This window comes from Cervus canadensis, chromosome 18, assembly GCF_019320065.1.
Source record: "Cervus canadensis isolate Bull #8, Minnesota chromosome 18, ASM1932006v1, whole genome shotgun sequence".
NCBI classification, from domain to species: Eukaryota; Metazoa; Chordata; class Mammalia; order Artiodactyla; family Cervidae; genus Cervus; species Cervus canadensis.
The window spans coordinates 59,961,855-59,971,563 of record NC_057403.1 but is presented as its reverse complement, the minus strand read 5'-3'; the positions used below and the strand labels follow the sequence as shown (position 1 = coordinate 59,971,563).

The 9,709-nt window shown below is 48.2% G+C and overlaps 1 protein-coding gene across 2 annotated transcripts; it reads left to right on the top strand.

The window, feature by feature from the left end:
• The first annotated feature begins 412 nt into the window (after positions 1-412).
• NUDT7 (nudix hydrolase 7) lies at positions 413-9,185 on the top strand. Of its 2 annotated transcripts, XM_043437236.1 has the most exons (4): positions 413-540; positions 2,078-2,231; positions 3,280-3,438; positions 8,531-9,185. In XM_043437236.1, exons 1-4 carry the CDS (start codon positions 506-508, stop codon positions 8,897-8,899), a joined length of 717 nt encoding a protein of 238 aa, XP_043293171.1. In that variant the 5' UTR covers positions 413-505; the 3' UTR covers positions 8,900-9,185. The 2 variants fall into 2 exon arrangements, with proteins under 2 accessions (XP_043293171.1, XP_043293172.1); XM_043437237.1 differs by lacking the exon at positions 3,280-3,438.
• The last annotated feature ends 524 nt before the right edge of the window (positions 9,186-9,709 follow it).

Sequence of the window (9,709 nt, the reverse complement as noted above, 5' to 3'; positions counted from 1 at the left end):
GACTGTAAGCCCCGTGTCGCCTGTTCACTCACCGTCGGGGGCTGCATCCAGCACAAAGTAGGTGCTGGGTAAACATGTGTGGACTGCTGTTCAAAAAATTGAGCCAACTTGACCTCCTAGCAACAGTGAGTACGAAATGTTAGAATTCTCTCAAGTCACCAGCACTGCATTCTCCCCCTTTCCCCTTTTTCAACAATTGTCAATTTCAGAATTCTTCCTTTAGCTCTTGCTAAAGGAAAAGCAGGGAGGGAAAGCAGGAAGAAGCTCTGCGCGACCAGGAAGGCGGGGCCTTAAGCCCCACTAGCCCCGCCCCACACCTCGCCCCGCCCCACCCCTATCTTCAGCTTGCGGCTCTCGGTCCCGCCTGCGTCCTAAGCCAGGCCCCGCCCCCAGCTCTGGGCCCCGCCTCTCTCCCCGCCCCAGGCCCGGAGCTGCTTTGCGCAGGCTCGTCCGGCAAAGTTCGCTGGAAGGCGTTGCTGTCAGGAAGCAAACTTTCCTCGGGACGATGTCGCGACTCGGCCCTCCCCAGGAACCAGTAGGGTAAGGCCTCCCCGACACCTGGCACCCCGAGCCCGGCCTGACGCGGCCTTGATCACCGCGCGGCCGGACAGGTTGCGGGCGGGGCCTTCTGGCTACTTGTTGCGGGTCCCGCCTGCCCGCCTTCCGGAGGCCCACGCTCCCGACGCTCACCTCATTTGGCAGCTCGCAAGGTCTCCAGGGCCTTCGCGCCTTCCCTCGCCAAAGACAGAGCCAGGTTTGCACACTTGGGAGGCGCACAGCCCCCGAGGGCTTCCCTCTTTCACTCGCCGGGCCTCAGCCGTCGGATAGCGAGCGCGCACCGGGCAGCGCCCGGTTCAAGGTCCCTGGGCTACTTCCAGCCTCAGTTACGTAAACTCTCTGAGCCTGGAACGTGATCGTGTTTTCACCTTAATGAGAAAAGCATGGAAAGAAGGTTAGATGAGCCCATGCTCAGAATGGGTGTGGCTGCTAATGTCGGTGTTTACCTGGCTATTACTCCAAGCACCAGCTCCTTAAGTGGACGGTTTTGCAAACTGTTGCTTCTGCTGGTCCCTCTGGTCAGTTCTGGGCGCCACACTTTTAAGCAGTCCCTCACATTCCTGGTCGGAAATTCCAGTTTCCTTTTCTGAACACTAGCCTATGTGCACTAGGATGTGCTCTGGAGTCCCCTCCAGTGCCAGCATTCCTGTGACTCTTTTCAGGCCATTTGGGCATTTTCAACACCCACAGCAGTTTCCTAATTACATTATTGAGCATCCTACCTCCTAGAAAGAGGCAAGAAATAGCAGACATCTAGCAAGCAATTATGCATCTAAGGACTGAGACATTTAAATGGCAGCCACAGAACTGTATCATTTAATCCTTACAAACATCCTCAACATGTCACACATCAGGAAAGGGGGGCTTAGAGAAGTCAGTCCTAACACTTTGAAACCAGTCTGGCTCACTTAAACACCTGCTTTTGCCCCTTACGCAAAACTGCCTTAACCCATAGTTATGGATTCAGAGAACAATGTGTGGTTAAAGTCTAAATTCTTGCATTTTAGTAAGTCACAGGTGGACCCAGCAGTCTATGTTGTAATATGCCCTGTGGGTGAGTCTGTTGCTGCATAAGCTTGGGAACCACTGTTAGAAGGTATTTGAAGACAAGGGTTTGATAACATGACGTAGGGCCAGGTTAAGAGGAAGCCCTTAACCTTATAATGGTGTAACCTCTGAAACAATGAACTTGCTCTGCAAATCTGTCTTCCTGAGTATTACTGTGGGTTTCAACACTGAACTATTGCACCATTGAAAGAATATTTTACCATCATTCAAAATTAATGTACATTTTAAAGTGAACTCAGGTACTAAACTGGGTTCTTAGTAATTTTTGCCTCATTTTATCTTACCAAAAGTCACATGATTTGGATATTATTATTGCTGTCATATTATTAAAAAGTACACTGAGACTAGAAATGCTAAATACCAGGACATATATCAAAGCAGAAACATCATCTAGTTTAGGAGCTTTTTATCATAACTCTTGTTACTAAACTGTGGTTTGTTTCCATTTTAGAAACAGTTTGATAGATGACGCTAAGGCCCGCCTAAAAAAGCATGACTTTGGGACCGAATATTCTCACTGTTCATCTAACAGATGTTCGATCCTTCTACCATTGTTGCCTAAAGATGGGAAACTTTACCTGTTGTTCACCCTCCGGTCAGAGAAGGTAAGTGACGAAAAGGTTCCTGACCTTAAGGTCTCAGGAAGATGTTTGAAAACCCCATGAAATGTGGTCACTGGCACACAATTTGGGATTCCAAAATCTCAATTGGACTTTCAGAGTTGTGATGTTCAAGGGGTACATGAAGCCACAGAATCATGTGGCTTTTTACAGAGAAGTTTTGGAAAGTAAAAAAAGCAATTGAGCTAGCAAGTAATTTAAAATACTTTTATGCCAGGGTTTCTTATCCAGCCGTTGCCATTCGGGCTGGATAATTCTTTGTTGTGGGAGTTACCCCGTGCATTATGGGATGTTTAACAACATCCACTAGAAGCCAGTAACACATACACAGACAACACACGCACTTTGTGACAACCACATGTGTCTCCAGATATCGCCTACTCTCTTGGCAGGGAGGAGGGGGTAAGACTGCCCCCACCAAGAGCCACTGTTTTGGATTAATCCCACCCCAGGTATAGTGTATGTATGTGTGTATCTGAATCACTTTGCTGTGTACCAGAAACTAACACAACATTGTAAATCAACTACACTTCAATTTAAAAATAAATACTTTTTAAGTTTTTTAAGGAATAACATTTCATCTCAGTTTTAAAAAATAGTTGCTTATAGAACTGTTGAGACTCATTGACAAGAAATTCGTCTGAAGCATTGTGCCCAGACCATGGTAAGCACTCGATAAAGGTTAGCCATTCAAAACACTGCCCTTTTCATTATCCTTTTGTTCTGCCTTTTTTCTCCATCAGTGTAAATCTGTGTGTGTGTGTGTGTGTGTGTGTGTGTGTGTGTGTATGGTATCTTTGGAGGGGAAGGTGAGAAAACTCAGAAGTGAGGGTAGTTCTCCTAGTTCAATTTTTTTAAAGGACTCAAGTTAAAAAAAAGAAAAACTTTTCTTTTTGGTCTTATTCCCTACTTGTTGCCACAAGTATGGGAATGGTCTCTGGCACAAGACAGAAATTCAGCACATACTTGTTGAATGGGTGAGTGGTACCAAACTTGGAATCCCACATGGTGGCTCTGTTCCTTCCATATCCAGCTGAGAAGGTCACCCGGAGAAGTCTGCTTTCCTGGAGGTAAGTGTGAACCTACGGATGCAGACGACGTGGCCACGGCTCTCCGGGAAGCCCAGGAAGAAGTAGGGCTGCATCCTCGTCAAGTGGAGGTGGTCTGCTGCTTGATGCCACTGCCGTTTGATGTAAGGTTCGGAGGGAACTGGCTTGCTTAGACTTGTGTGAGCTCGAAGTAGATACGCTATCTTCAGGATCCCACGTTTGGCTAAACACGGTCCTCTCAAGCATGCGGTACAGAGTCAAGAGACTGGCTCACGTGCGGACTTTGCCCCTGCTGGGCTAAGAGGCCTTGGGCAAGCCCCACTTCCTGTCTGGGCCCCTCCTTTCCCATCCAGAAATGAAAGGGCTGCACACCATCAGCGGTTTTCAGACTGGATGCTGTGGAACCCTGTCGATGCCTCAGTGTTCTTTCACTGACATTCAGTTCACATTCATTTTTCTCCAGATGGGTTTATTTTTGAGAAGTCTCTTGAAAAAAATAACACAGACTTGAGCATGCCACATACCAGATTTTAGCCCCTTGGAGGCCACTGAAGGTACTCATTTTTGCACATACCATGGAACCAGGCTTCTCCATGTCACGTAAATTGAGCAATATCCTGAGATCTAGGGAAGCTGTTTAGAAATGTCGCTATTTGTAACTGCGTTTCTGTTTGAAGTGGGATTTGATAGTATATACAAACAAACATAACAACAAAAGGGGTCCTGGGACTGATAGAACTGGACCTTATTTCATATGAGCTGATCGCAACACTGTCACTGTTATACTAACTGACGGTAGAAGGAGTGGCGTGCCGTGCTAAGGCACTTCAGTCATGTCCGATTCTTGGTGACCCCGTGGACTGTAGCCCCGCCAGGCTCCTCTGTCTGTGGGATTCTACAGGCAAGAATACTGGAGTGGGTTGCCATGCCCTCCTCCAGGGGATCTTCCCAACCCGGGGGTCGAACCCATATCGGGAAGATCCCCTGGAGGAGGAAAGAAGGAGTAAATAAGGTAAATTTAAAGTTGCATAACAATTATTTTACTGGTATACAATTTTTCATATATACTTGTAATTTTAGAACGGTTACTGATTTCACAGAGAGTTCTCACGTAGCCATGCTCAGCTCCCCCTGTTACTGACGTTGGACATCACTGTGGTACGTTGGTGACAACTAAGAAATGAGTGTCAGTACTTTACCATCACTGAACCCCACGCTTTACTTGTCTTTTACTAGTTTTTCTGCTGACGTCCTCCCTTCTGTCCGGGATCTCACGCAGGCCGCCGTGTTGAGCGTGGTGCCGCGTCTGCTCACTCTCTGATCTGTGCCAGTCTCTTAGACTGCCCTTGTTCTCCTGTCCTTGACACTTGTGAGGTGCACAGGTCAGATGTGTTCTTGCATGCTCCTCAATTGGGGTTTATCTGGTATTATTCTCCTGGTTAAGCTAAGGTCATGGGCTTGGGGGAAGAATAATACCCCAGAGGTGAATTTCACTCATCACCTATCTGAATAGCTATAATTTTTTTAAAAATAGTATTGTGCTTTCATGTGAATTTTTATGTCAAAGGAAGAATTCCACTGATGCCTAAAAATTAGAAAGCCAGATTGCCCTTTGTGAAGATCAATGATGCTGACATCTGTCTTAATTGAGTCCATTTTAAGAATAGAGAGGTCACCATTCCCAGGAGATTTAGCTTGGAAGAAGGTAAAGGCCATTCCATAAATGTGCCCTCAGTGAGAAAGAAATGAGACAGAGAGAAGAGTAACATGGGATTAGGACAAGACGTGTGTCAGTTACTTCCTCTTCTGTGTTTTTTAACGGGAGCCCTTTCCAGGGGATAGCTGCAAATCTCCCGGGACATCTTAGAGATTTATTTTAGGACTCTCTTGACAAAACACATAATGGTTATAAGTTCCCAAAATGAGAGTAAGTCCATTTCCAAGGTTCCCAGAGCTACTGAGTTCACCTGTAAGGAGATCGCATACAACAGTCCTTACAGGTGTTTATGTGTTCAAATGACCTGCTCCTGATATAATGCCAGTCACACCACCGAGAAATTAGAATGAACAAAGGCTTTCAAGAAGGATGTACTGTATTTAGAAGTGCCAGTGGGGGTCGTTTCGTTTTTTGGATTTTGCAAATCTTTTAAATATGGTTCCAAAATGCCATTTGTTTAATGCCTAGAAGCCTAATCTAATTGAGTCAGAATTCTAATTCTTGACTGGGGGTAATTTTCTATATCGGGGAACACAGGGCAATGCCTGGAGATGTTTTGGGGTGTCACTGGCTTTTCCCCACGCCCAGTGTTAACCCTCCCAGGCCTTCCAGCCCCCAGCCAACCTTCATACGTGTCACTGTATCACACACGTGTGAGCTTCTCTCTGCAGAGGCCCCGTGGGACAGTTCTCCTTTTTCTCTGCGCATGGCCTGTAGCTGCATCTCCATCCTTTTCTTCACTTCGCAAAGGCCCGAGTCCTATAACATTTCAGTGGTGTGTCCTGACTTCCGAGGCTCTTCCTAATAGTCTGAAGCTTCTTCCAGGAGCCCTAAAGCCTGGCTCATCCTATGTCCAGAGCAGAAGCCAATCTCTGTGGGATTTCAACTCAGCAAATGGGCAAAATCCAGCCTTTTATGGGCCCTAGGATGTCTGCCAGAGAAGGCAATGGCACCCCACTCCAGTACTCTTGCCTGGAAAATCCCATGGACGGAGGAGCCTGGTAGGCTGCAGTCCATGGGGTCCTGAAGAGTCAGACATGACTGAGCGACTTCACGTTCACTTTTCACTTTTATGCATTGGAGAAGGAAATGGCAACCCACTCCAGTGTTTTAGCCTGGAGAATCCCAGGGATGGGGTCGCACAGTCGGACACAACTGAAGTGACTTAGCAGTAGCAGCAGGATGCCTGCCACATACCACCTTTTTTTCCTGCCAGTTCAGACACCTGTGATTTTAGACATGGGATGTGCAGAGTTGCTGCTTCATCCACAAGTTTCCACAGTCTCTCTTACTTTGCTAAGCTTGAACCCTGTTGCGTGTACCTGACTCCCCATCTAGAACATTCAGTCTTAAACCATGATCTCCCTTTGAGGCTTTGATTCTTTTTGTTTTCCCCCACTAATTTCCTTAGACTCTGACATGCCAGCTCAAGGGCTGGCACTGGCCGTGCAAAGTTCCTGCCCAGGCACCTGCCTAACAGGCGTGGCCCTGAGACCTCCGGAGGGTCTGAGCCGCAGCTGGGGACGCCACCCCGTGGTCTCTGAGCCACTTGCTGGTGTGCTAGCTTGGAGATTCGGTGACCAGCATTTTGATAGAACTTCAGCGCAGGACTCCAGCGTGTGGGCAGCAAGCCTGGGGTAGAATCCTGGCTTCTGCCAAGTGGGAGCTGGGTGTGGCCATGGGCAAGTTTTTTTCTGATCCAGTTTCTATTGGTAAAGCTTCTTCAGAAGCAGGTTGTTATGAAGAACCTGGGGGAGGCGGATGGATTCTAGACGAGGGGCCCACATGGGCTTTGAATGGAGAGAGCAGCCACGGATGCACGCTGAGCGACACTGCAGGCTCTGTCCAGATGCTTTCTTTTTTTAAAAAATTTATTTCTTAATTGGAGGAAATTTGCTTTACAGTGTTGTGTGGGTTTCTGCCATACAACAACGCAAATCAGCCGTAATTATACATATATCACCTCCCTCTGGAGCCTCCCTCCCTTCCCTTGTGCCACCCCTCTAAGGCCCCGCAGAGCGCCAGGCTGGCCTCCGTGTGTTACACAGCAGCTCCTCGCCAGCTGTCTGTCTGACACACAGGAGTGTACAGACGGCTATTCTGCTTTCTGCAGTCGTCCCACCCTCTCCTCGCCCCGCTGTGTCCACAAGTCTGTTCTCTATGTCTGCGTCTCCATCCCCTTCCTGCACAGAGGTTCATCAGTGCCATTTTTCCAGATTCTGTACACATGCGGTAACAGTCCTCTTAGGCTGTGTTTCACACACACATACACACACACTCTCACACTCTGCAGTTCTCTCCCAGTACTCATGCCCTCAGGCTCCTGGGATTCTGTATATATGCGGTAACAGTCCTCTTAGGCTGTGTTTCTCACGCGCGCGCGCACATGCACACACACACACACTCACACTTTGCAGTTCTCTCCCAGTACTCATGCCCTCAGGCTCCTGGAGCCGCCCCCGCACCCCCCCGTTGAGTCAGCACTGTCTTGATTTATTCCTGGCCAGGCATGAAAGCCCAGCCCCCTCATCATCTCCTAGGACAGCCAGAGGTACCTTATACCCCAGAGCTCCCCGCAGCATCCCTGCCTGGCTTTCCCCCCGACCTGTCTGTCTTCCCTGCTCCTGCCCTCACCCCTTTGTCCCCGAGCTCTTCCTTAAGAAATCCGTGGCATCTGAGCCTTCATCTCAGTGGCTGCCCTGGGGGGACCTTGTGACAGAAGAGGCTGAGCCTTCAGGGGGCCGAGCACAGTGAGGACTGCTGCTGGATCAGGGCGTCGGGGCCGCTCTCGAAACCTTACTGACGTCTGGAGCCCTGCTCCCCTCCTCCGCTCCTGGTCGTGATGTTGACTTGGTCGCTAATTCGGTTAACAGGCTGAGTCATCACTGCTCTTCACCATGGTTTAGCTGCCCTCCCTCAAGACCTCCCACAGGCCTGCTGGTCCTCCTGTAGGAGCCAGCCCCACACTGTCTCCCTGGATGTCCCCACTCACTTTATGTCAGCAATTCCCCAGTCCGTCTCACTTTCTCATTCAAGGTCATGCCGCCCTCATCAGCTCCTACACTAAACCCCAGGCCTCCCCCGCAAGACTCCAGGTAGAATCTTTAACGTAACAACACCCTGCATTGCATTCATTTCAGAACAGTGGTGATTATAAATAGAAATCTCCCCGCCAACCAGCCTCCTAGCCTCCTCTGTCCATGAGATTCTCCAGGCAGGAAAACTGGAGTAGGTTGCCATTTCCTTCTCCAGGGGACCTTCTCGACCCAGGGATCGAACCCACGTCTCCTGTCTCCAATCTGCATTGGCAGGCGGACTCTTTACCACTGAGCCAGGGAAGCCCAGACCTCCATTTAAGGGACATAAAGTTTACTTATAGAGGAAGTTTTACGTAACGGACTGCTTTGGCCTGTGAGCTTAGTTTATGCAGAAGTAGCGTGCGTTTAGACATACTTTGTTGTTGTTTTGAAACAGTATCTCTCACATCTCCGTTTGTGTCTTCCGTGTTCTGCTTTCAGAAGGATATGTGGATAACGCCGGTTGTAGGATTTATAGACCCCAACTTTGAGGCCAGACCTAACCCGGATGAAGTTAAGAACGTGTTCCTGGTGCCTCTGGAGTACTTCCTGCGTCCCTGTGTGTACCACCAGAGTCACGTGACACGCTGCGGTCGTCATGTGATTGTTCACTGCTTTGAGTACACGGACCCTGAGGACGGCGCAACGTACCACATCCGGGGACTGACTGCACGATGTGCCGTGTTTACCGCCTTAGTGATTTTGGGGAGAAAACCCTCCTTTGAGGTTGACTTTAATCTCAGCAATTTGATACCACCGTCTGAAGAGTCCTTCCTGAAGCCTCAGAAACATGCTGTGAGCAAGTTATGATTTATGAGACCAACACCCAAATGACTCTCTGAGCAGTGTTCGTGTGGGCTTAGCCACGGAACAAGGATTCCACCAACTGTTGGAATTTGACAGGTGCGAATATTTTTACTGCAACTTGAAAGTTAAAAACCTTGCCTTTTTCCCAGTTGCCCTCTACTGTCTGAAAAAGCAAGTCTTTCGAAAGTAGAAAAATGTGTTTATACTATTGCATAGTTTCACCCCGAATATGTGTAACAGTACTTTTCTTACATGTATAATAAAAGTGGTCCAGTGGCTAAGACTCTGAGCTCCCCAAGCAGAGGGCCCAAGTTCAATCCCTGAGCAAAGAACTAGATCCTGTATGCTACAACTAAGACCCAGCACAACCAAATAAATAAAATCAACATTTTAAAAATATTTGGTGAATGTATGACCATGTGGCATTGATCTTATTTGTAAGAGGTAGCCTCTCTCTCTGTTGTTACATGTGACAGAAACTCCTGACTAGCCATCAGAACACACCCTCCTCCTCCTTGGCTATAGAGTTGAAGCTGAGCCCATAGCTCCCCAGGCAGAACCAGCATTGACTAAGTTCCAGTGCAGTTAAATGTAGCTCTGAAATTGAATTTAGGCCAATGGGATGTGAAATAGCTCTTGCTGGTCATCTCCAATTTCAATTTAAGAGACAAACCAAACTCCCTTGATTGCCTTTTCCATGATTTATCTGCAACCCAGCCTTGACTTTACAGATGAAGACAATTCCTGCAGGAAAGTCAGAGCTAAAAGATGTAAGAGCTTAGATCTCTAAAAGACTGTGGAGCAGAGCAACCC